Below are 27,567 nucleotides of genomic sequence, written 5' to 3'. Positions count from 1 at the left end.
AGCTGCCAGAAATATTACATTCAACCAAATAAGACTCCATGAAACGATGCTGACGTCATGTACATGTATATAATACATCATCGGCAGGGACAATATAAACCTTTGTTGCTTAAAACTTGGAATTAAATTGCATTAAATCAGACTTTTTCCACCTGTATTTACACATTCATAACCCACAACTTCCAAGGGAAAAATTGTCCAAATTTCAGAAAATTAATTTATAATACAAAAAAATAAAATTGGTTGTATAAGTGTCCCCCTCCCCCCCCCCCCGAGTTAATATTTGGGGGAAGCACCTGTGACAGCAATTACAGCTGTGAGTCTGTTGGGATAGGTCTCGACCAACTTTGCACACCTTGATTGGGCAATAGTTGCCCATTCTTCTGTACAAAACTGTTCAACTTCAGTCAAGTTGCATGGGGAGCGTTGATGGACAGCAATCTTCAAGTCATGCCACAGATTTTCGATTGGATCTTGGTCAGGGCTCTGACTGGGCCACTCAAGGACATTTATCTTTTTGTTCCTTAGCCACTCCAATGCAGCTTTGGCTGTGTGCTTCGGGTCGTTGTCATGCTGAAAGCTGAATTTCCATCCCAATTTCAACTTTCTTGCAGAGGGCAACAGGTTTTCCTCTGAGGAATTTTCTGTATTTTGCTCCATATATTTTCCCTTCTATATTGACAAGTGCCCCAGTCCCTGCTGATGAAAACATCCTTACAACATGATGCTGCCACCACCATGCTTCACAGTCGGGATGGTGTTCTTTGGGTGACGTGCTGTGTTGAGTTTGCGCCAAACATAACGTTTTGCATTTAGGCCAAAAAGTTCCATCTTGGTTTCGTCAGACCACAAAACGTTTTGTCACGTGTCTTCAGAATCTCCAGAGTGTTTTTTTGCAGACCTCAAACGGGACTCAAGGTAGGCTGTTTTGAGTAATGGCTTCCTTCTTGCCACCTTACCATACAAGCCAGACTTGTGGAGTGTTTGGGATATTGTCACATGCACACAGTGACTTGTCTTTGCCATAAAGGCGTGTAACTCTTTCAAAGTTGCCATTGGCCCCTTGCTGGCCTCTCTGCTCAGTCTACTCCTTGCTTGGTCATCCAGTTTGGAGGGACGGCCTGATCTCGGCAGGGTCTTGGTGGTACCATACGCCTTCCACTTCTCTATGATTGTCTTAACTGTTCCCCAAGGGATATTCAAGGCCTTTGAAATATTTTTCTACCCATCCGCTGATCTGTGCCGTTCAACAAGTTTATCTTGGAGGTCTTTCGAAAGCTCCTTGGTGCTCTTGGTTGAGTCTTTGCTGTGAAATGCACTACCCAGCAGAAGACACCTTCAGGAACAGCTGATTTTATTCTGCAATAATCAGAATCTCTACAATTTAGCACTTGGTGTTTGATTTTGAAGGTGATTGGTTACACCTGAGATAATTTACAATTACTATTATAAGGGAGATAAACACCTATCCATCCATTGGGACCATACTCTGTGCAGAGCATTGGTGCTACTTAAGCAGTCTCCACGGCTATTTTGCGCAATCTTGGTCAGGTCACCACTCCGACACAGGATACATGCTGGCACTCATTTTGCCAACCTCAGAAGGATGACAGGCTGAGTTAACCCCACCTGGTATTAATTCAACAGTGAAGTGGGATTTGAACTCAGGACCCTTGGATCTCAAACCCACCACCCTAACCATTAAGCCAACACCAGGCATGACACTTCTCCAACCAATATATTCTAATTTTATAGTTTTAATTAACTTTATGAAATGTCCATTTAATTATATAACACCGAGGAGAGTGACAGTAATAGTCAAAGCAAATAAGTACTTCCCAACCCCAGAGCTCTCTGGGTTTGAATGCTGACCTAGCTATAAACTGTCTTCCTGGTGTACAGCATGCAGGGCAATTCATCAATGTGCCCGCCATCCCGAGCTCGGATGCACGTTAAGTTGGACGTCTTGTCTACCAGCATCAGTTGGCGGTCGTTAAAGATCCCACAGTATCCTTCATGAAGACTTGGCAAACTATCAGCGGCATCCTGAACAAATTCCACATTCCTCCAGGGGCACTGCATCATCCGCACTGCTGCACCCCTGCGAGAACCGATGCGAACCCGCAGCCACGAGTTGCACATGAACGACGACGACAATCGACAAACGCGATGTGAGATTCTCCACCATACTTGGTCCGCATACTCTGCTTTGGCCCATTTGCATCAGGTACAGGTTTTAATTGCCTTTCCACTATAGAAATGAAGATCCCACACCATTGGAAGTCTTGCAGTTTATTTCCTGCAATTTGAAAAAAGCACAGAACTGGAAAAGTATGAACTTTCATAAAGACTTCAACATCTGCTATTTATGTTGCCAATTCACAAAGCCTTCCTTCTTTAGACAAAAACTGCATTCCCCACAGTTGTGGTTTAAGATTACATCACCTCGTGATCAACTCAAACCACAACCGTCTGGCCTCACCATCTGCTACCTTGATCCGTTCCACGTCAATCAGCAGCCATCATGATTGGTAAACTTAATTGGGTCTTCAATTTTTTCTGCTCCAACTTTGGAGTCTGTATGCTATACTGGAACGTGTACTTCTTAAACACCTCCATCCAATCTCACCTGCACCCGTTACCCACTACCGAGCATTTTCACGACCCTCACTCTCCCCACTATCACAAGCACCATCACCCTCACTTCGACTGAACTGCTGATAACCTTCTGTGTTGATTTGTGTCATGATCATCCCCTAAAGTGAGCGTTTCTGGTCACAGAAGGTGAATCATTAAATACTTGCAACAAGTGTATTTCCAGAATGTTCTGGGCAGTGTACATGCGATGTTTAGTGCGATTTGATAGCTTATATATTACTGTTGGGGCCTATTATGCATGCTACTACTACTACTACTACTACTACTACAATTACTATTACGACAACCATGAGTACTTCAACTGCCTCAATGTTCTCATGGGGTCAGCCGAGGAAACTTTTTGGCCAAGACTGATGGTCAGACAAAAGGTGGCAGGAATTTTGGATGTGGCCAGGGTGTCAGTAATTGTTGAAGTAAAACGTCTCAGTGATTGCAAAATTACTTATACAATTATAATAATAATAATACTATTGATATTAATATCGTGTTTTTTACCTGTGGACACAAGGTGCTGAGTATGTTGTCTCATTATTCACTCATACATCTGATAAATATCAAGTTTCTTACAATTCATTGTGTAGTTTCAGGTACATTAATGTCACTGGAGAAGAAAATTCCATCATTAAGTTTTAGAAGTAAATAGAAATGAAATAAATGAAGCTTTAAATATTTTTTTTGGTTCCACTGGAGAGGTTACCACAACTATGTCCACTCTGCTAAGGTCACTTCAGAAGACAAAGGCTTCTGTACTGGGATCAAAAAGTCAGTTGTTTACTGGACGGAGTACATTGAAGAGGATGCAGATGATGTAAAGTTTTGTGAAATGAATAAAGTTTGTCAGTGGTACTACACCCATTATGTATGTTGGGGTGACACCCTTTGCGATGACCCTCATATACAATGCTTGACAGGAAGTTTTGTTCCATCAATTGTACCATTGTCTTTGAAAACATTTTCACAACTTCCCTTAATGTCACAGATCCTGTTGGAAACAAACGTTTTTATTTTGGCCAGAATTCTAACAATGGCAATGAATGTGCTTAGCAATAAAATTTTAGCATATTCAAATTGTGGGACAAAGATTCAATGTGTATTTCTGGGATGAGAGGGCCGAAATTAGGGGGGGAGGGGTGGTGTTTAGTGTATACCTGGTGTATGTGAGGAGCAAATACGTGTCATTCATGTCTGGTGGGTCAAAGTCGAACGGACATTAGCAAGAAAATCGGTCACTATCTCAGGAAGCATTACCTGTACGTCGCCCCTGGCACAACGTTATTGACTGGCACCACAGCAGCTGGATTTGAAAGGTATTTTTAAACGGAAAATTTTTCACTCATCAACCAGAGCAGCCTTTGCTGATTTTGGGACCTTTGCTGATTGGTGGGTGACTTTTTTCTGTCATCGGGCCAGCGGACTAGTGTCAGGATCAAGCCGTCAATTCGTCGAAGCCTAAAATTTTGTGACCAAGATTAAGAAAAAAAATGTCTCAACGTCAACATGAGCTTCACAGGTATAACCTCTTATATTGCAGAGTGCACCGTGTGACATCATCGTGCAATGTGCTGGTGTCATTGCATGATAAATGGTGTGATGAGCTCATCATGGTGACCCGGCGTATTAAAAAAAAATGGTACTGGTTAAATGGTAATACCATAAAAAATGGTATTAAAAAAAAAAATGGTAAAAAAAAATTGGTGTTCACACGTATCAGGTCAAATTTTATAGTGGAAAATAAAATGGATTTCTGAAAGATTAATCCCTCACCGGCCTTTTCTCTTGGCTCCCAGCCACTTCCAAATGTACAGAAACAACGTTGTACTTCAAATGTGGGGAGGGAGAGCAATTATCGAGAGGGTTGGAGGGTTCTCCAAGGTGTACGCGATGAGAGGTATTGCACTATTTGTTATATGTTGCATTAAATCAATGATATCTAATTGATCTTAAAAATAAAGGAGTGACAATGCCACTGCTTATGCATTTGACAACCTCAGTTCATACGTACAATTGTAATCATGTTAAACAGAGGATTTAAATGTATATTACAAACCAAGGAAAATCCCATCTCTCTCTAAATTTGACGCAAATTATTGTTTGTGAGTTGGGGTCTCGGCACAGTCTCAGAGGTCCAATTGATTTTCCTAAAGGAAGGATGTGCTGTACCTCCATTGGTCTAGAAATACCTTCTTACTACGATGCAATGACAAGGATGACCTGAGTGATGAGCCCTTGCAATTGCGATCATTAATTTTTCTGCACATATTCAAACCCATGACACCATGGATGTGAACAAACAGGACTGCCAGCAACGTTTACCAAAATAAGGTAAATTATTCAACCACTGCACATATATTTGTAATCATGATTCCATTGTGATGACATTCACTTACTCACGCAGAGTCATTACAGTTTGTTGTTAACTTCTAAAACTAGCACAGAGTACTGTTTGTGGTTACACAGGCATGCAGAGATTACAAATATAACAAGAAAAAGAGCAATCAGACATTGCAGATCCTCGTCAAGACTTGTTTGGTGTCGTGTATTGTGTGGTGTTTGTGTCCTGGTGTGTTACATAATTAATAAGACATAACTAGAACTGCCACTTTATAACTGCTGGCAGTGCTCACCCGGTACCAAGACGTCCCACTTTGATTGGCACCTGACCCTGACCCATGATGTTTTTATTTATTATGCAATTGAATTCAGAATTGGACTAAAATAAATTCAATTCAAATCAAACGGAAGACCAAATAGGTACAGTCCTGCATTGGAGTAATCAGAAGAAATTCAAATATGCAAAAATGAAGTCATCAGGAGCAACCTGGATAGGATTCACATTTCAGCTGCTACTCCTTTACCATCAAACCCATCCAGGCAGAGCGAAGTGAGCCTTATTTTAAAAAAATAATAAAATAACCCAGATCAAAAAAAATCAAACAATTCTGGCTGCCAGACCATGTGTCCGATCAAGTTGAAATATAAAACATGTATTTCCCATCACGACGAGATCACAATTGTGAAGTTTCGCTTCGATTTATTAAGCGGTTCCAGAGAAAACATTATTTAATATTTTTCTTATATCCAATATGGCTGCCAAACCATTTGACATCAATTATTCCTGGACAACCTTGTACACGCATGCCTTGGAGATCATTTGTGTGAAGTTTCCCCTCGATCTGTGCAGCCGTTCTGGAGAAGATTTTTTTTTATGTTTTAGGGTAAATCCAATATGGCTGCCAAACCATGTGACCTATGACATCATATGTGTGAACCTTTGTTCCTCATGGATAGGTGGTCATATGTGTAAAGTTTGCCTCAATCTGTTCAGACATTTCAGAGAAGGAGATTTTTGAAGGTTTAAAAAAAACAACAACAATATGGCTGCCAAATGCGTGGCCGATGACATCATGAAAATAAAATTTTGTACACCATTTTATCCCTCGATGATCTGCAAAAATTTTCATACTGATCGGATGTAGCGTTATACATATGCAATTATGACGTCATCACGAAGGCACTTATAAAAAAAAAAAATCACACTCATTCACCATGAGGAGTACTTGTGGTGTTCCAAGTTTCAATTTTTTCCTTATTGCGGTTTCAGAAATACAGAGGTCCAAAGTTTTTCCATTTTTCCATCATGACTGCCACACTATCAGATTTTATATATTTTTTTTCAGTATTGAATTAACGCCTTTTAGAAACCTCCACCTTGTGAGCCTATTGTCAGGTCAAGCCAGGTTAGATCTGTGACTTGCTGCAGGTACAACGTAAACCTGTACTAACCAGTTTCATGGTAGGGTTGTCGGCGACTAAACCGTCTCCCCCACCAGGTTACCTGGTGAGGAGGGTGTTTGGATATGGACACCCAGCAGGATTAAAAACAAAACCAGTCAAAGGGTGGAGGAGCTCTTTGTGAGCCAACGGCCATCCATATCTCATGCCCAACTGTGTCTGTGGACGTCCTGCATTTGGGTTACTACTATTTTTAAGAGGTTGGTGGCAGGATTTGCACAATAGCCGTGGTGAAACCCTTCATTCTGCAAAACACAAAAACGCAAAGAAAATTGAAAACCCACTTTGTGGGAGAACCTTCTGTGCAGCGGTTCTGCCTTCAGAGGGCAGCTCACCAGATGATGAGTTTGGGGCAAAGTCTTCGGGACCCCCACTCTTTGATGACAGGAGGAAAACCATGTGGTATTCTTCCTGGGTCAAATTGCAGAAGTGTGTGACGGGGTGTTGCTGAGGTGGTGTCCACCAGACGGCGGTCTCCTTGGGTTAACCTGCGCTGCACACTTCGGGTGGTGCCTGGAATGTCCTATCCCTAAGAGAGGATAATCACCTGTCTTTGTTATCATCTGAGCTCCAAGGATTTCAACATCGGGATTGCAGCTCTCTCTGAGGTTGTGAGACGAATAGTGGCGAGATCATGGTGGGTGGTTACACCTACTATTGGTCTGGTTGTTCTGATGGATACTGTAGATACATTTTATCATGATGGGTTTAGCGGTGATAAAATAAATAAATTGATGATGATTGAAACTTGATATTAAAATAAAATATATTAATCCTGAAATAAAATGTACTCAAATATGATATGATTCTTTTTAAGTATGTATCCATTTGGAATTAACATAATTATATATTCTCCTGTGTATGGAAAGATCACCTGTACATTAAAAGTGTAAACAGATTGAACTTTGCCAGTAAGTTGAATATAAAGAAGAATTGCCTGTCATGTGACGTTATCTAAAGAATTTTTATAAAAGACACAAACAATTTGGTTGTGGATTTAAGAAAATGTCTCGATGTATCCACTAAGCTCGAGTCGCTTCAAGATAAGATATCTTCCCAGTTTTGGGAGAAGCAGATTGACTTTTTGACCTACATAGGATGGAAACTTGTTTAAATGGCCATTAGAGTTGGCATTTGACGTCATTCTAACATTCTGTGCGATTAATATGTCTGGATTTGAATATGTGTTCCAACCATTTAAGCAGGAGCTGTCAAAAAAGACTGAAGATAAGGTTCACCTGGAAATTGTCAAGACCGGGCGAACTGGCGACAGTGTCAGAAAATTATAAAAAGTGTGTCTTACTGGAAGCTATATAAAGACGAAGATTCTCCAATTGTGTTGAGATTTCTGGAATGCATTTGTCTGTTCAGAAGCTCCTGTGCGTGCATTATAATGTGTCTTGTATGAGAATAAATGTTCTAAAATTGTACTGACGTTGTGTAACTGTATCGACAATGCCATACCCAAAGAGTTGCTGTAGCTGTGTCCATTAACCTGACTCCAATGATAATTGAGGTAACACCTGTTAACGAGCATATTATGAGACTAAGGATTCATCACTCCTTGGGTGTCGTTTCCCTGGTCTTTGTATGTGCTCTGACTGAGACGAGTGATCTCACCGTGAAGGATGCATTCTACGCCACGCTTGAGTCTGTGGTTGATCAGTGCCCCAGGCGAGATACACTTCTAGTCTTGGGGGATTTCAGTGCATCGACTGGAACTGACAGGGATGGTTAAGAGACATGTGTTGGTCTGCATGGATCTGGAACTGTTAACCAGAATAGCAATAAGTTCCTTGACTTTGCAAGAAGTCATGGACTTAGGGTGGCTGGTTCATGGTTTCAGCACCCACATGCTCATCGCTGGACTTGGTATTCCAACGCTGGCGGTGTGGCAAAGGAGATTGACCATGTCCTCGTTGATGGTCGCTGGAGGATGATCCAGAACTGCAGGGTCTACCGGAGTGCTCAGTTCCTCAATTCCGACCACAGGCTTGTTGTAGCAACTATGAAGTTGCAGCTTAAATCCGGGAGAATGGTACCATCCCAGCTGAGGATGGATGTTGGCAAGCTCAAAGATGAGAGGGTAGCCGAGGAGTTTGTGAACAGTCTGAGTGGGGATTTGGAGGGTCTGGGTGCTTTGGGGAATCCTGAAGAGTTGTGGAGTGCCTTAAAGACCACAATCCTTGATGTTGCCGGTGGATGTCTTGGAACTCATCACAGGGCAAAGAAGAATTTTGTCTCTCAAGGGACACCATTGACCAGAGTCGCAGGGCCAGGCTGAATGGCAGACCTGAACTGTTCAGGGAATTGAGGCGTAAAACTGTACGTGCACTAAGGGTGGACAAGGAGGCCTATGGACAAGGTGCGAGGAATCTGTGAGGGGTAGAGCATCACCTGTGGTCAAGTGATTCTTGTCCAGCTTACAGGGGAATTCGCGGATTGTGTTTCTCCAAGCCCATCCATTGGTGTACTGCAGTTAGAGCGAAGGGTGGTCGGCTCTTGACAGAGGAGTCCGAAGTGAAGGCCCGCTGGGCAGGTTACTTTGAGCAGCTGTACCAGGCTGATCCACCCAGCTGTTGAGGTGGATGTCAGGGGTGTTACTTTTCCCATTACTGACCCTCCAATCAATTGTGATCATCCACCTTTGCTTGTGAAAACACAGACTGTGGTTGAAATGGGAGTAAAGCTCCGGGGATCTGTGGCATCCTTGCTGAACTTCTCAAGGCTGGTGGAAATGCTGTACACATGTCATTGCATGCAGTTCTGTGATCTGCCTGGAACACAGGCATCATCCCAATGGAATGGAAGAGGTGCCTTGTTGTCTCTCTCTCTCTCTCTGGAAGGGTAAGGGTGATCGTCAGGACTGCAACACCTCCTGAGGGTGACGCTGCTCTCAGTGCCGAGCAAGGTCTTTGCTCAGATAATTCTTGAAAAAACCCTAAAACATATAAAATATCAACTCCAGAATGGCTGGACAGATCGAGGGGAAAATTGACAATTTTTGATATTCGGCCTTTGTTGACCGTTTGGCCTATGTGGACCTCATAATAATTAGTTTGAATTCAGTGACCTGATTTGAAAATCTTCAAATTTCAAGTCAATTGGATGAAAATTGAGGATTTTAGAAATACCACCGTATTTGTTTGACCTATGTTGATCTTTTGACCTTTTGACCTCCAAAACAATTGGCTTCTTGCTTATTATTATTCACTAGAAAGGATGCGGTTATGAGGAGATATGATAGAGATGTTTAAGATAATCAAAGTTATAGATAAAATAAGTACAGATTAATTATTCAACAGAGTAGACAGTGACAGAACCAGGGGCCATGGCCTGAGAGTAAAGAAGAGGAGAGTTAAGAAGGTAGCAAGGCAGGGGACTTTCACTCAGAGAGTAGTTAATGCATGGAATGGTCTCCCCGAAAAGGTCGTGGCAGCAGAAAAGTAGATAAGTTTAAATTAGAATTAGATAGGTACCTAGAAGTTATGGAGATAGAGGGGTATGGGGATGTTGATAAGACTTTTCGGTAGTTTGAGTATTGATAGGTGATTGTGTACCGAGTGCTGTTGGTGGGAGTCTTGTTAAAGGGGGTTGTATGGTTGAAGTGTGTTTTTAACCAGGCCCATGCCCCCTCTCCGAGGGGAAGAAAAGAAAAATAAATACAAACAATTACAACAACAACAACAAAAAAAAACTACAAAAAAAAATACAATTTTTTTTTCTGTCATTAATGGAAAAATATTTTTTTGCATTTTCTTTCTTGGATCTTGGGTTGGTGTGGTGTTTGCGCAGGCATGATGGGCTGATTGGCCTCCACCTGTGTTGGATTTCCTTGTTGTCCTTGTTGTTGACAAACTTTACCATGTGGTGAAGTTTCGTGAATATGGGTTTTAAATTGTGACCTGTAGGCAACAAACAGACAGACAGACAAACAGACACAGCCAAACAGACAGACAGACAGACAGGCAGAATATCAAAACCGACTGACCAATATACTTGAAAAATCTTCGATTTTGCAAGTAACAAACAGACAGATAAACAAACAAACAAACAAACTGACCCAAATGCAAACCCTCTTCTTTGGGCAGGGGTACGAAATAAAGATTACAAAAACATAGCTTAACCTGCCAGCCCTACCCAGATAAACTATTAGGTAATAAAGGCAACCTGGGGAATCTTTGGCATTCTACAGCAACCATGGACTCACAATGACAAGATATGGCATACGTAGATCCCGTAAAACGTGAAAACAGGCAATAGGGCACTTTCAAAATGATGTAATCCACCACAGATTGGTCAGCACGCATGAGCAGAAAGCACTAGTAATGAAGTCAATTGTGGTGGCCTGCATATATTTAATGCCTGCAAGGTAAATATCGGAGAATTAAACGACTAAAAAAACTTTTAAGAAGCCGAAAATATTTATAAACATACCTGTGAGAAAGGGATGTGCCTCTACACAACAAAATAATTGGAGAACTTCCTGTTCAACTCATCAAAAAAGTTGATATCTTGTTGTCCGTATTGCAAAAACTACCGATGATATGGGCCCGTACAAGGACGAAGGTTTGTAGATGGGTGCGTTCTAACCAAACCTTCGTGCTTCTTAACATCGATGAGATTTGGGAAGGTCATATCCAGGAGCTTGTCGATGCAGAGGGTAAGTTTAAAATTATATTTACTAGTAATCATGTTTGGGAGGGGGAGTTGTTTGGGCTGAAAGTGCTGTTATAAATATTTATTTTTTTTGGTTTCTGGGCCACAAGAGAAATTACACAAGATTTTTGCATCTATTGGTGAAAGTAGAACCATACTTCCATGTGTATGTTTATGTGTGTAGAACCACAGCTGCCAGAAGACAATTATATTAACAGGAAATAATAGGAATCTAACTCCTATCATCCATGGATATTTCTTGTATATCCTATGTTCTCGTGAGTCCGATTTGCATTTAGGAACAGAACAATTATGATTGTCCATTTTGCAATTGAAGACCTGAGTGGAAGAAAGAAGTACTGAAGCAAAATTATGCCAGATATGGTGAATGCACCCGGCATTGCCCGGGTTATTTTTGAATGAATTTAATCTTCTGTACATAGGTCTGATGCGAGCCCAGTATCAGTTTCTTATTGGGCCACGGCAGTCAGAGCCTAAGGGGGTTGGTGAGGGGGAAACATCCCCCATCCCTGGCCGAGGGGCCTCGCCACCGAGCCTAGAACCTTCCCGGGGCCAGTCCCGACATTTTTTGTTTCAGAGGTTTCCTCAGACTATCTTTCACAATTAGGGAGATTAGTGCGTGCAGATAAACAAACAAACAAACAAAAACTTCAAATTATATATTAGATATGGATTGTTACTATATGTCGATGGAGTTCTTGGTTATAACTGACTTTGGCCAAAATGTGACTTCAGTACTTCCTTTACTCAGCTCTTCAATTGCTGATCTTTTGTTTAAATTCTGAAAATTATGTTTAGAAGACGATTTTAATCACGGATTTTGCGTCAGCAACAGCAGGTTAAAAGTGCCTGGTGACCGAACCGAATCAGTGCGAACACACACACACACACACACACACACACACACACACACACACACACACACACACACACACACACACACACACACACACACACACACACACACACACACACACACACACACACACACACACACACACACACACACACACACACCACATGCACAAAAGGCCTCATTTAGCATTCATACCCCATTTTGGAAGTCCTGTATCACAGGAAATAACTAACTTTGTCTGGTTGACTGTGATAAGAGACTTAAATGAATGGAATGTCAACAATGGATAAAAAGTCATTTGATTTAATGAGTAACTCGATAAGAGGCTTCCAAAATATCTTCTTCTTTAATGCCCCCCATTATTCCCACGTTATTGTGGGGTTGGCTGGGAGGGGGGGGGTGGCTTGACCAGATTATTTCACGAACTGGCTGGCCAGGCCTTATGTTTGACGAAAGTTCAGGCACGTATTCGGTATTTGTTCATGGTGCCAGCAATCCACTTTTCAAGAACGACACCATGAGATCGTTATCATGCGCAATCTAGTGCTGGCAGACAGGACATTCATCTGAGGGACAGCACACACATTGATGGATCACCTTATCTATGAAAATCAGGATGACAGTTTATAGCAGGGGCTGAGATTCGAACCCAGACTAGAGAGCATAGAGGTGAGTGTGCGTTACCTCTCGGAGGAGGAGGATATTGTGACCATACTCTGTGCAGAGCGTTGGTGCTGCCTAAGCAGTCTCCTTGGCTATTGGTCACAATCCTGGATGGGTCACCACTCCGACACAGGATACCAGCATGCTGACACTCATTTTGCCGACCTCGAAAGGATAACAGGCATAGTCAACCCCACCTGGTATTAATTCAACAGCTGAGCGAGAATTAAACTCAGGACTCGAGGATCCAAAGCCCACCACCCTAACCATTAAGCCAACACCCGAGGATCCACTACCTCCAGGTCATCCCGCAAACCCCTGGAATGCCATTGAGGACCTACACGAGATTATAGGGATGAAGCAGAAACAAAGATTAAGGTGTATCGAACGAACCAGGTGAGTAGAAGAAAATCAATCACAACATACAATTGTTGCTGCATTGCAGTTGGAAAGCAAAATTGGTTTTGTAAATATGGAGTTGAAAACTAACCCTAAAACAGCTCAAGCAGACAACGTCATCTTTCTTTATGACACATGTATGGGATTGATTTCTACAAACCATGACGGACTCTGAACGTTTTCCACTTCAATATCATGGATCAATCAATCTCCAGATCTCAGTCCCACGGGATCAAGCATCTGTGGAACTTCACGTCATAATGATTCCATTACCTTCGGATGTGGAACAAGCATATAATTGCCAAGTGTTACTTTGCCTCTGGTTTCATTAAGAGATTATAAATTTTTTTTATCCTCGGGCAAGGAGCATCCTTCATCATGACGATCTTCATTCTGGGAAATGATGCACAAAATAAATCTCATTTTGCTGTTGGCCATTTTGTCCTTCGAGATGGGAAGACCAGCAAGAGCCGGTTCTATAATATGAGTAAACGTGATTGATGATGATGAAGTCCTTGGCTGCAATCCCAACGTTGCTTGGTAATTAGTCATTGTTATTTATAAGGAACTGATTGCATCCGGGAAGGATGAATCAAGCTTGTGGGAATCTGAGCAAATAATATATTTGATACTAACAAAGGGTTAAACAGTCTATGGCAGTGGCAAGCATCCACTCCCTTCATGCTCTTCCTCTTCCTCGCTCTTTCACTCTCTCACCCCTTCACACCCTAGTCCTTTCCATCTCACCATGACTACTCTTCATCATTCTCTCCTTTTCTTCTTGTCTTTTCACTGCTCACGCTTTCCCTCTGACTTTTCGTCATGCGCCTTTATGTGTCATAATATGCACATTACCATGGCTACCAAATCCAGAATGATGGGAAAAGCCTTTAATCCTGCACAATAGTTAACAAGATCGGAGGCAAATGAAATGATGAGCGGTGGAGGATGTGGAGGTGAAGGAGATAGGATGTGCGAAGTGCTTGTGGAAGAGAAAGGAAAGCAGGAACAGAGGAGGTTGAAAGAAGAGAGAGAGAGAGAGAGAGAGAGAGAGAGAGAGAGAGAGAGAGAGAGAGAGAGAGAGAGAGAGAGAGAGAGAGAGAGAGAGAGAGAGAGAGAGAGAGAGAGAGAGAGAGAGAGAGAGAGAGAGAGAGAGAGAGAGAGAGAGAGAGAGAGAGAGAGAGAGAGAGAGAGAGAGAGAGAGAGAGAGAGAGAGAGAGAGAGAGAGAGAGAGAGAGAGAGAGAGAGAGAGAGAGAGAGAGAGAGAGAGAGAGAGACAGAGAGAGAGAGACAGAGAGACAGGCAGAGAGAGAGAGAGGGAGAGGGAGAGGGAGAGAGAGAGAGAGAGAGAGAGAGAGAGAGAGAGAGAGAGAGAGAGAGAGAGAGAGAGAGAGAGAGAGAGAGAGAGAGAGAGAGAGAGAGAGAGAGAGAGAGAGAGAGAGAGAGAGAGAGAGAGAGAGAGAGAAGGCGCATCGTGGGATAAGAGGGGATATCTGTACCAGACAGGGCGGGGCAGGAAGAAAAAGCGAGAGAGGGAGTGAGAGAGAGAGAGAGAGAGAGAGGGAGAGGGGGGAGAGAAAGAATCGAGGGCGAGAGACACAGAGAGAGAGAGAGAGAGAGAGAGAGTGTGCACGTGTGAGTGTGAGTGTGTGTGTGTGTGGGAGAAAGAGAAAGAGAGATCCAAAGAGTTAACAACAGAAACACCAAAGACAACAACCTTTAAAGAGAAGTATTCAAGAGGCAGCAGGTGGAGGAAAGCAAAATGCTGTGCTGCATGCGAAGAACCAAACAGGTGAGCCGAGTGCCTGATTGTGTTGTAGATACGAGAATGGAATTGATTTCTTTTAGCATCCGATCCCTCGCGTTATCATAATATCTAACATGTACAATGTACATGCTCTACTATAAAATCACAGTTGGTCAATCAAATTGTCTGTTCAATTCATTGATATATATATATATATATATATATATATATATATATATATATATATATATATATATATATATATATTACGCCCACATCCCTGAAGGTGGCTTGGGGTACATGAGAGGCGTTTCCTCGACCTGTACGTCGTCGTGCGAGTGTCTTTCTGCACATTCTCATCGAATTGACGACTATGCAATTGCTTCATCAGGGACTCCAAACTCGATTACAATCCGGCGCTCCTCATTTTCATTGCTCTGCATATGGTCCGAAACCTGACCCTCGCGCCACGAACGCTGGGCCCCCCTTGCGTCCATTTCCCCAAGGCCCCGAACGTGACACAGTGTGACCAGCTTTTTCATATTGATTGCTAAAGTCAATGTGCCATTTCGATAGTGACGTGTGTATTCCATTAAATGAGAAGGGAAACGATACCTGCTCGGTCAGCTTGGTATTCTGCATTTGCTTTCGCAAACATCTGCGTTGCAGGCGCAACACTGTAAGAGAATGCCTAACTGAAGGTTATTATTATTATTATTATTATTATAATTATCAATAATAAAAACAATAGAGTACCCTTATAATTATATGATAATAATTGCAATAATATTAATAACATTTTACTATAAAGTACAACCTTCAACATCTGCCTAAAATGGATGCACGCAGACTGTGCTTGGCTTGAAGAGCCCTCTCCAGGTTCTGAAGGAGCAGCTTTTACACGTCTGCACCATTTGGTACATTTCCATTGAAAGTTCGAAGGTGCAGTTTTGCTAAGTTTCAGTTTCGAAGATGTTTTTTTGGATGAAAATGTTAATGGTGTCTTATTCGGGTACATTTGTGTCATAGTTGATAAGGTAGACATGGTTCGTTGTACGAAAGAGAAGATTGTGTCGAATTTGATTTGATTGATTATTCTGCTGATAAAGAAGGAAAAATGTACAAGATGACTCTCTCTCTCTCTCTCTCTCTCTCTCTCTCTCTCTCTCTCTCTCTCTCTCTCTCTCTCTCTCTCTCTCTCTCTCTCTCTCTCTCTCTCTCTCTCTCTCTCTCTCTCTCTCTCTCTCTCTCTCTCTCTCTCTCTCTGTCTCTCTGTCTCTCTGTCTCTCTGTCTCTCTGTCTCTCTGTCTCTCTGTCTCTCTGTCTCTCTGTCTCTCTGTCTCTCTGTCTCTCTGTCTCTCTGTCTCTCTGTCTCTCTGTCTCTCTCTCTCTCTCTCTCTTTTATTTACATGAGCAAGGGTTAAAATAAAATTGATGTTTAATAATAATAATAATAATGATAATAATAATAATTAATTATCGGTGGTATGGTGAGAACTTTCACCGCATTCTCTCTTACAAAATCCTCATCCTGGTCACACCTGAACCGTACTTTGGCCCACAAATCTTCCTTGTTGGACAAAGCCTCGCAAGGTGTGGTCCTCCCTCCATTTTGCACTTGAATTCTTGCCACACACCTTCCCTCCCTTAATCGCTCACTTCTACACTCTGCCTTTTGAAGAATATTCGTCTGTTCATGACTTTCTCTCAATGGAAAAGTTTAAAATTAATTTCCCAAATGCTGGGTTCTGTACATGTGCTTCATGCAATCCCGATTCGCATCTCTCTGGTGTGACAGGTGGGGAGGGAAGTGGAGAAAGTGGAGACGTTGGCGGAAGATCTTGGCATCTCGACCAACGGGGATGAGCCAAACTACACAGTGGAGCTTCATGAGACAGAGACCGAGGAGCTGGAAGTCCAAAAAGAGAAGGTGAAATCTGATGATGAGGCATTGGGAGCAGAAGATGAAGGGCTGGGAGATGATGAAAAGGGGTCGTCGTCCGGGAATGGAGTCGAAATTGCAAGCGAAAGACATGGTCTTCAAAGTGATACGACCGTAGTTGGAGGAGAACAATCAAAGGCTGATGTTAAAGATATGGGGACGAAAGGAAAAGGACACGTGAATAAGGACGAGGCACTCCAGCAGGGGATCGAAGATACACACGATGAATGTGAGCAAGTAAATGGCGGTGAAGCAGATGATAAGGAAAACAGGCAGATCAATGGAGATGAGGAAGAGTCAGCAGCAGCTGTGAAGATCCAGGCCAACCTGAGAGGTCACCTGGCACGCAAGAAACTGAAAGGTGAAGGGGTTAATGGAGAGGATGGCGGAAGTCTGCAGGATGAGAAGCAGAATGATATGGCAGAAGAAAGGAAAACCACAAAGGAACAAAACATAGAGGAGATAAAACCAAAACAGGAGGAGGATGTGAAGGAAAAGGAGAAGAAAAAAGGTGGGGAAATAGAAAATGACCAAGAGAAGAAAAAGATGGATGATATCAAACACGAGGTGAAGAAAACAGAAAGCACTAAAGAGAACAAGGAGGAAGAGGAGAACGGAAAAAAGATGGAGAAGAAAACCGAAGTAAGCAACACGGAGGAGAAAAAGGATGACATGGATGTAAGAACAGTGCAAGGCAGGGATGAAGCTGCTGGGAAAGATGGAGCCAGGGTGCTGAGTGCTGCTGAAACCAAGGAAACTGCAGTGGAAAACAAGGAGGGAGCAACAGAGCGAAGCGCAGAACCAGAAACTGGGCCTGGTAAAGGTAAACGAGGAATCAAATCATTTCACTCATTCAAAAGTTAATGAATAGAATGTTCATCAGTCATACATGTCATGGTCCTGCTGTTGGGTTAATGGTTAAGGTGGCTGGTTTAAGATGTTAGGGTCTTGAGTTCAAGCCTCTGTTTCCCATTTATACTACCACCAGGAGGTTGACAAAACGACTTCCTGCTTATTGGTAACGGGGGGGGGGGGGGGGGCACTGCATCGGCAGCACAGCTGCACCCCAAGAACGATGCTTTGTCTCCAGTAGGAACTTGTGGCCTAAACAAGTCCCACGTTGTGCAGTATTAGCGGTTCACACATTCTATAAGCTCGTTTAGAGGCTTCGCCATGCAAGAGGCTTCAGTCGTTTCATGTCACGACTCACTTTCATCATGTTTGCCACCCCTTCCACTTTCCATCGTATAATGCAAAAGAACAAAAATATTTCTTTGTCTGTCTGGTATATACTGTTTTTTGCCTTGATAACTTCTCCCAGCAGCCCATTCCATCTGTCTCCCACTTGTCCCCCTACACAGCCAGAGCCGAGAACAACTAACAAGGACGAGGAACCCACGGGAGAGTGATTTCACCGAGAAGGAAACGAGGGTCGTGGAGATAAGAGAGGGGGCTGCGTCACTGAGAAGCACATTGTCTACCCGATACACCTCGAGCGCAGCAGCCACAAGCCATCACCCAGCACACGACACGACGCGACGCGCACACTCAGCATCCGCTCCCTGAAACTCACCGACAAGTGGCCACAAGCCACCACCGAGCACTCACAGCGGCGCATCCCCATTTCCCAGTCAGCAAAAAGCATTTACCCGTCTCGACGTCATTTGTTACAGGATTCCTGGATTCGCTCCAAGTTACTAACGGAAGCAAAAAAAAATGATTGCCACCTAAGTGGTTCAGATGATTGGCTTTCAGATCAAAACGGATAATAATTATCGATACCATGATGGTGTAATGATGGGAAAGTTATGGGGTTACGGGGTTACGGGGTTACGGGGTTACGGGGTTACGGGGTTATGGGGTTACGGGGTTACGGGGTTACGGGGTTATGGGGTTACGGGGTTACGGGGTGAACCCTCAACATGAGATCATATCAGATACCTTCACGAACCCATTTTCATGTAACGACTCATTTTAATTTGCTACATGAATTGCAAGTAGTTCGTCGAATGAAACTTCTTCGTTGCAGAATGTAACATTAATGTATAATTGACGGCAAAGCTTGTCACGAATGCAGGTGACTGTGAGCAGCGTCAACGCATGAACACGTGATCAAAACAACAAACTTCAGAAGCATTCCAAGTGATCCTATTTAGTTATATATATATATATATATATATATATATATATATATATATATATATATATATATATAAATATATATATATATATATTGTTAAAGGTTCGCAATCCCATCGGGGAAGACAATAAATAAAACAATAAATGGGAACAAGAAATCATCAGTTGAAAGCTGGAATCATGCGCATGTGCCAACAGGTTATCCATTGATTAACTAATTCATTTGTTGCAGGTAGAGGCAGGTGAACGAAATACGGTGTGAATTGAACATTTGGGACGAGACGGACCACTTAGCATATTATTGTGGAAGAATTACAATCAATGCATGGAAACGGTAATTAATTACACCTTTACACCTTCATCGAAGCGAGTAGACGAGGTAGCAAAGTTTGGTCCTCACGTGTAATTGCTCAATTACTCGTCCATTCGTTTTGTTTCACCGCATGAAACGTCAGTTTATAAATATCTACGTAGGGAGTCATCATGGAGTATGTGTTCTGTCGTGACGGTTGTGTGTATGAAGTCGGTGGTAGTTGTGACTCGGTGAGTGAGAGTCCTGAAATCTGCTTTTTTTTTTTGACTTGTCAATGTTTGTTTGCTCGCTCGAGTTTTCTTTGGTTATTTTCGACTCATCATGTTCTTTTTGCCTTTGTGACTCCACCCGGGGCCGTTTCTGAGGGTCACAATGGCAATGATGTTGTTTGTAACCTGCTTGATGGGTCACAATGGCAATGATGTTGTTTGTAACCTGCTTGATGGGTCACAATGACAATGATGTTGTTTGTAACCTGCTTGATGGGTCACAATGACAATGATGTTGTTTAGAACCTGCTTGATGGGTCACAATGACAATGATGTTGTTTGTAACCTGCTTGATGGGAAATACATCACCGAATGGCCAACGGTTTCTACTTGCTTTACTCTTCACATCAAGTGGTCTTGTAAAACTTTTCCAAAAGTTACTTCTTTTCATCTTGCGTTGCATTATTTTTTTTTTTTTGGGGGGGGGGGGTGAAATCCGACGAAGGAAGCACCTGGTACACCTGGATCCTCACCCGGTTGACCTGCATTTGGATGTGGCCTGGACCTGGATCTTCACCTGGACCCGGCACCTGGTTTATTATTTATTTATTTGTCCGTGAGGTTCAGGCTCGAACTTTTGGTTAAAGAAGACACGGAACGTGCGACCGTCGCACATTTACATCGATTCCTTTAGGGTGACGTTGTCGATAAATAACGGCGGAAACTATTGTCATGGAACAGTCTATAGATGAGCTGCTGCTTTTGTCCCATTTCATCGGTGGAACGTTTGAGTGAGTAAATAAATAAAAAAACGAAATTGATACTTCGTCTTGACTCTTTCATCGGTGTCACAACTTCGCAGGAGCTCCAACTTTTCTCGAAGCTGTCGAGCGAACATGGGTTCGAATCCCGACTCAGTTACGAGCTGTCATCCTGGTGTTTCGCGTGCCGTCCCCCGGATGGACGTTAAGCCGGGCGTCCCGTGTGCCGGCATCAGTTGTTGGATGATGTCATCCAAAGGTTGTGTTAAAAATGTTTAAACGGATGAGGTTGCTCCAAAAAGTGTTCAAAAAGTTATTCGCATGTTCTCGTGGGATTGGCCCTAGTCTTTCACGAACCGGCTGGCAAAGACTGACGTTCGTTCAACAAAGGTGAGGACAGGAATTTGGAATTTTTCAGGGTGCCGGTGATAGCTCGCCGACTCTTCACGAAGAACGCCATGAGATCTTCAATGTCCACGAACCATTAATACCACCAGATGGGACGTCGGTTTGAACGTCCATCCAAGGGACGGCGCAGACATTGATGAATCGCCCTGGATGTGAAACACAGATTACTATTTATCGCTGGGTAGGGATTCGAACCCAGGCAAGACAGCACAGAGGGGAACAGACAAACCTTGAAGCAATCCTCCCAGCCAATGAATGATGAGTAAAAAAATAAATACCTGTAATTATATTAATGTTTCTTTGCCATCTTGATAAGTCTCATGATATTCATTTCCTTTTTGGCGTCTCTTGGACGAGTGTGAATATCTCGCTCGATATAACCAGTTGAACACCCCTCTTACATGTTCTACTTTCAGGTGTATAACCTGTTGAACACCCCTCGTACATCTTCTATCAGGTGTATAACCTATTGAACACCTCTCGTACATCTTCTACTTTCAGGTGTATAACCTGTTGACCACCCCTCGTACATGTTCTACATTCAGGTGTATAACCTGTTGAACACCCCTCGTACATCTTCTATCAGGTGTATAACCTGTTGAACACCCCTCGTACATGTTCTACTTTCAGGTGTATAACCTGTTGACCACCCCTCGTACATGTTCTACTTTCAGGTGTATAACCTGTTGACCACCCCTCGTACATGTTCTACTTTCAGGTGTATAACCTGTTGACCACCCCTCGTACATGTTCTACTTTCAGGTGCATAACCTGTTGACCACCCCTCGTACATGTTCTACTTTCAGGTGTATAACCTGTTGAACACCCCTCGTACATCTTCTACTATCAGGTGTATAACCTGTTGAACACCCCTCGTACATGTTCTACTTTCAGGTGTATAACCTGTTGACCACCCCTCGTACATGTTCTACTTTCAGGTGTATAACCTGTTGAACACCCCTCGTACATGTTCTACTTTCAGGTGTATAACCTGTTGAACACCCCTCGTACATGTTCTACTTTCAGGTGTATAACCTGTTGAACACCCCTCGTACATCTTCTACTATCAGGTGTATAACCTGTTGAACACCCCTCGTACATGTTCTACTTTCAGGTGTATAACCTGTTGAACACCCCTCGTACATGTTCTACTTTCAGGTGTATAACCTGTTGACCACCCCTCGTACATGTTCTACTTTCAGGTGTATAACCTGTTGAACACCCCTCGTACATGTTCTACTTTCAGGTGTATAACCTGTTGAACACCCCTCGTACATGTTCTACTTTCAGGTGTATAACCTGTTGAACACCCCTCGTACATGTTCTACTTTCAGATTTTTAACCTGTTGAACACCCCTCGTACATGTTCTACTTTAAGGTGGATAACCTGTTGAACACCCCTCGTACATGTTCTACTTTCAGGTGAAAAACCTGTTGCACACTCCACGAACATGTTCTACTTTCAGGTGGATAACCTGTTGAACACCCCTCGTACATGTTCTACTTTCAGGTGTATAACCTGTTGCACACCCCACGAACATGTTCTACTATCAGGTGTATAACCTGTTGAACACCCCTCGTAGATGTTCTACTTTCAGGTGTATAACCTATTGAACACCTCTCGTACATCTTCTACTTTCAGGTGTATAACCTGTTGACCACCCCTCGTACATGTTCTACATTCAGGTGTATAACCTGTTGAACACCCCTCGTAGATGTTCTACTTTCAGGTGTATAACCTGTTGACCACCCTTCGTACATGTTCTACTTTCAGGTATATAACCAGTTGACCACCCCTCGTACATGTTCTACTCTCAGGCGTATAACCAGTTGACCACCCCTTGTACATGTTCTACTTTCAGGTGTATAACCTGTTGAACGCCCCTCGTACATGTTCTACTTTCAGGTGTATAACCTGTTGAACGCCCCTCGTACATGTTCTACTTTCAGGTGTATAACCTGTTGACCACCCCTCGTACATGTTCTACTCTCAGGTATATAACCAGTTGACCACCCCTCGTACATGTTCTACTCTCAGGCGTATAACCTGTTGACCACCCCTTGTACATGTTCTACTTTCAGGTGTATAACCTGTTGAACGCCCCTCGTACATGTTCTACTTTCAGGTGTATAACCTGTTGAACGCCCCTCGTACATGTTCTACTTTCAGGTGTATAACCAGTTGACCACCCCTCGTACATGTTCTACTTTCAGGTGTATAACCAGTTGACCACCCCTCGTACATGTTCTACTTTCAGGTATATAACCTGTTCAGTTCTCCCAGAACCGAAACGTGTCAAGAGGCAAAGAGAAACCCAGATTACCAGAACGCCGCCATTTTGAAACGAGTTTTTATTCCGACCATCGCACACTCGGCCTGTCCACACATGTGCAGACGCAACATTGCAATACAACACACATCCTCCTCCTCCTCCTCAGACAATTTACACCCTTTTTAACCCTCCCCCAAGAACAATTACAATCCTAAATCCTCCAGAAATGCCCGTGGCCTTACATCCTCATGTCGTACACAAGATGTCAATGAGAGCAATGAATACTTCAGTCGTTGTACATTACATGTTTGGCTTTCAATTATTTTTACAGTCACCGCAATCTGGTTGTTTTCCTTTTCAATCTGTTTGTGGGTCACGCCTCCTGACGAGCTCGTGAACAATGTCGACATTGGGGCCCTCAATGTCATCCACCACAAGGTCGCTCTCCTCCGGTATGTGTGTCACTCCCCTGATGTTCGCAAGCTTCCTCCACTCCTGCTGAAAACTCAACATCGCTGATGACTTTCGATGACAACATCGAAGCTCGGTGTCCGATCTGGTCGAGATGTCGCTTCCACATCTGCTGCACGCCTCCAGGTGACACTTCCACAGTACCTGAAACAGGACCCGTTCGCTAGGCAATGTCACCGCGTCGCCACTTGTCACCCGAGATGTGATTTTTGAACTGAAACGTATTGTCCAATTTCAAACTCCTGAATTGTCCACCAATCATGAGCTAATTTTTTGTGACAGCTGTTTATGCTCATCCATGGTGTTGATGTTGGGTAGAACTGTGTTTGTCCGTGTACCGAGTTTCCTGTTCATGAGCATCTCTACCGGTGTTTGCGTCGTTGTGGACTGCGGTGTTGTGCGCTAACTCAAGAGAAGTCGCGACACGCGACTGTGCAAGGGACCACTCATTTAACGCACTCCTGACATGTCGAACTCCGTTCGTTTTCATGAACTTTGGAAATCCTTCACTCGTGAAACATGGCCCATTGTCTGACACAATAGCTTGAGGTTGCCTTGTGCAGCAAACTCTTCTCGCAATTTGTCAATCGTGACTTCACTCGTCATTTTCGAAGTGACATATACTTCAATCCACTTTGAGAATGCATCGACCAGAATGAATAACATCTTCTCTTCGATTGGACCAACACAGTCGACGTGTCATTACGACCATGGTTGATTATGTGGTGCCTTTGGACGGAAATTTCTGGTATGCCTGCCATTCATGACATCCTTTAACTCATTGCTCCAAGTCAGTATCCATTCGTGGCCACCACATGTAGCTTTGTGCCAAAGCCTTCATCATTACAATACCTGGGTGACCCTCATGAAACATGTCAACAATCTGATGCCGGCATTGAGGTGGCCGTACCACCCGTGCTCCTCATAGCAAACAACCTACATGAACACTCAGTTCCTGTCTACGATTAGCGAATGGTTTGAACTCTTCCTGTGGCAATGTACCTGGCCAACCCCTGATGATGTGCTCACGAATGCGTGAAAGTACAGAGTCCCTGCCTGTCATTAGCCATACACGCGTAGGGGTGATCGGTGAACTCTCCATCGTGTCCATCAAGAGAGACACTTCTCCCAGAATTGGAGCATCCGGCCCAGTCAATGCACGTGGAAGATGGCTCAACGCGTTGGCATTGGCCATTCCAGGTTTGTATACGATATGATAATCGTAGGCTTAAAGGGTTCATGCCCAACGCTGAACTCGAGGTGATGCCATTGTTGGAATAGCCCGCTCTTCCTGAAATAACCCTAGCGAGGGTTCGTGGTCTGTATGTCTTTGAAAGGCATGGCCACACAGATAAATGTGGAATTTGTTAACTCCAAAAATTAGTGCGAGCGTTCCTGATCGACCTGCGAGTATCTGCGCTCTACATTATTCAACATGTGTGAAGCATAGCCGATCGGTTCTCTCTGTTCCATCTTGCATTATGTGAGCTAGCATCGCTCTGACACCTTATGGACTGGTGTCATGTGACACCACTAGTTTCTTGCAATCATCGTAATGAGTCAGGACGTGTGTGGATTTCAGCAAGCACTTTGCTCTTTGGAATGCTCCTTGTTGATCCTTCTTCCATTGTCACTACACCTCCTTCCATAGTAGGCGATGTCGAGGCTCAAGTCCAGATGCTAAATCTGGGAAAAAAAACTTGCCATAGTAGTTCAGTAACCCTAAGAAGGACTTCAGTTCTTTTACATTCTTTGGTGCAGGTGCCTCGGTGATCACCCTGACCTTTCTCATCCGCCGGCTGTATCCCGGTCACGGTTAACTCGTGGCCGAGGTATGTGACTTCAGCAGTGAGAAAAACGCATTCATGTCGTTGTAATCGCAATAATGGAATCTCCCGTTCCCAACAAATCATCAAGGTGGACCACGACTCCTGGAATCCCCACCAACAAATTTTCCATTGCGTGTTGGAACACAGATGGTGCCGTTGGCACGCCAAATAGTGAGCGTGTGTTGTCTGAATAATCCCCGATGTGTGTTTATTGTGACAAATTCAGGTGAAGTTTTTGACAAAACCAACTGCTGGTCGGAGTGGCTCAAGTCTAGCTTTGTGAAGAGTCCCCCCCAGATAGTTTTGTGAACAACTCATCAATGCGCGGAATGAGGTTCGTGTCTGAGTGAGCTGCCGGATTGACTGTAACCTTGTAGTCTCCGCATATCCGAACTGAGCCATCTCCTTTTATAACCGGGACGATCAGAGCCGCCTAATGAGAAAATTGTACAGGTTCTATGATCCCAGCCTTTAGCAACCGATCCAACTCCTGATATTCCTTCCCTCTCAACGAAAATGGTACCGGGCGAGCTTTCCCAAACTTAGGAATTGCATTTGGGTCAATATCTAGCTCAACCTCCGTTCCTTTCAGTTTTCCCAGCTCCAATGCGAAAAGGTCTCCATAGTCTTAATGGAGTTTCCTCAATTGATCACTGGCATTGAGGTTGTTCACCTCCTGCCAATTCAACCGGATTTCCCAGAGCCAATCCTGTCCCAGCAGACTGGGCCCTGAACCTCTCAGCACCATAGAGGTCAACTCTGCCATCTGTGTGCGAGACCTTACAGCAACTTCGCATTCTCCCACAATATCCACAGGTTCACCAGTATATGTGTGTAGTATGGTCTGACTTGGTCGTCTGCCCTCCACTTCTCCTGGAATATCGCTAATCAGTGATACTGAAGACCTGGTATCTATTTGCATCTGTACTTCGCTGCCTTGTACCTCGAACCTCACAACCAGTGGTTTGGATTTTGTTTGGTTGCTCGATTGATGAAAAAGACTGTACGTGTCCTCTTCGTTTTCCTCCAACTGATATGTCTTGCTTTGAGACCTTTTGCTCGTTCCTTGTGGAGAGCTGTTCTTGCTCTGAGTTATGCTTTGGGTTTTGGGTTTCGAACAACAGACTCTTGCAAACCTTTTTGCCACATTTATAGCAGTCCACATTTCTCGCTGAACACTCGCTAGTTTGATTATGAGCCCTCCGTCCACAGCGATCACATTTTACTGCGGACCCCTCTTCAAAAGATAAAGCACGGGTGGAGGGGTGGGGGTCTGGCGGCCATTCAAACTCATCATCTTGTTTACTGCTCCCTGATCCTTCACCACTCCGGTATGTTCATGGAAATCCAATGCGTTATTTTCCGCCAATTTCATTGACAAAGCCATATTCAGGGCCATGTCGAAATCCAACGTTGTTTCCGTAGGCAATCTGCATTGGATGTGATCGTTCATTACTCCAAAGACTAACCGATCCTGTAGCATTTCCTCGATTTCCTCCATATTCACACCATACAGCCAATTTATGTAAGGCTGCAACATCATTCAAAATGGACTCACCCCCTTCTTAACTGCGGATGTTCAGTTTGTGGCGCTGCACAATCACCGACGACCTCGGTTTCTGGTGTTGTTCAACGACGATAACCAGCTCTGAAAACGGGATGTCTCCCAGTTTCCTCGGTGTGAGCAAACTTGACATGAGCTTGTACGTCGGCGCCCCACAAACACTCAGCATTATTGACCGTTGTTTCTCCACACTCAATGTCGCGAGCTGCGAAATAGTGCTACATGTGCTCCACATACAGACAACACTCTTCCTCTTTGGCTTTAAACTCTCCAATCGTCCCAAATGTGGCCATGACTTCAGGAAGAGAGAACAAGTCAGTCTCCAGGGCAAAATAGTTTATCCTCATCGCCAGATGTTCAGTTCTCCCAGAACCGAAACGCGTGTCAAGAGGCAAAGAGAAGCTTGGGTTACCAGAACGCCGCCATTGTCCAACAAGCTTTTAATCCGACCATCGCACACCAGGTCTCTCCACGCATGCGAAGACACAACATAGCAATACATCACAAGCCCCTCATACATGTGCTTCTTTCAGGTACATTGTTGTGGAAATGGGCCCTTTAATAGTGGGTTATTAAATATAGGATCAGCCCAGATCCCCCCTTAAATGCATGTTTAGCCAGGTCGTTCGGTAGTTGGACGTTACATGTGTGTCGGGGATGTGGCAGGCTGTCCGGTGTTCATGCGGTGGTGGTGTGCCAAGAGGCGCTTCTTCTTCCTTCCCCCCTCCTAGCTCGCCCCCACCTGGCGCTCTGACAGTCAGTCAAGACGTGCCGGCAACCCATTGGCGGAGGGCTGGTGCAATCTTGAGCGATGGACCAATCACGGGTCCCCAGAGGCGGTCCAGAAGAGCGAGCCCCAAGAA

At 43.7% G+C, this 27,567-nt stretch overlaps 1 protein-coding gene across 1 annotated transcript; it reads left to right on the top strand.

Annotated features, from left to right (window-relative positions):
* Positions 1–14,599: 14,599 nt before the first annotated feature.
* On the top strand, positions 14,600–20,219 carry LOC147030145 (uncharacterized). The gene is made up of 3 exons (XM_085873880.1): positions 14,600–14,840; positions 16,594–17,560; positions 18,099–20,219. Exons 1-3 carry the CDS (start codon positions 14,811–14,813, stop codon positions 18,116–18,118), a joined length of 1,017 nt encoding a protein of 338 aa, XP_085730006.1. The 5' UTR covers positions 14,600–14,810; the 3' UTR covers positions 18,119–20,219.
* Positions 20,220–27,567: the final 7,348 nt, after the last annotated feature.

The sequence above is a fragment of the Eptatretus burgeri genome, chromosome 3 (assembly GCF_056783735.1).
Source record: "Eptatretus burgeri isolate ZD-2024b chromosome 3, Ebu_testis_v1, whole genome shotgun sequence".
Classification (NCBI taxonomy): Eukaryota; Metazoa; Chordata; class Myxini; order Myxiniformes; family Myxinidae; genus Eptatretus; species Eptatretus burgeri.
This window is presented reverse-complemented; position numbering and strand designations above follow the sequence as displayed.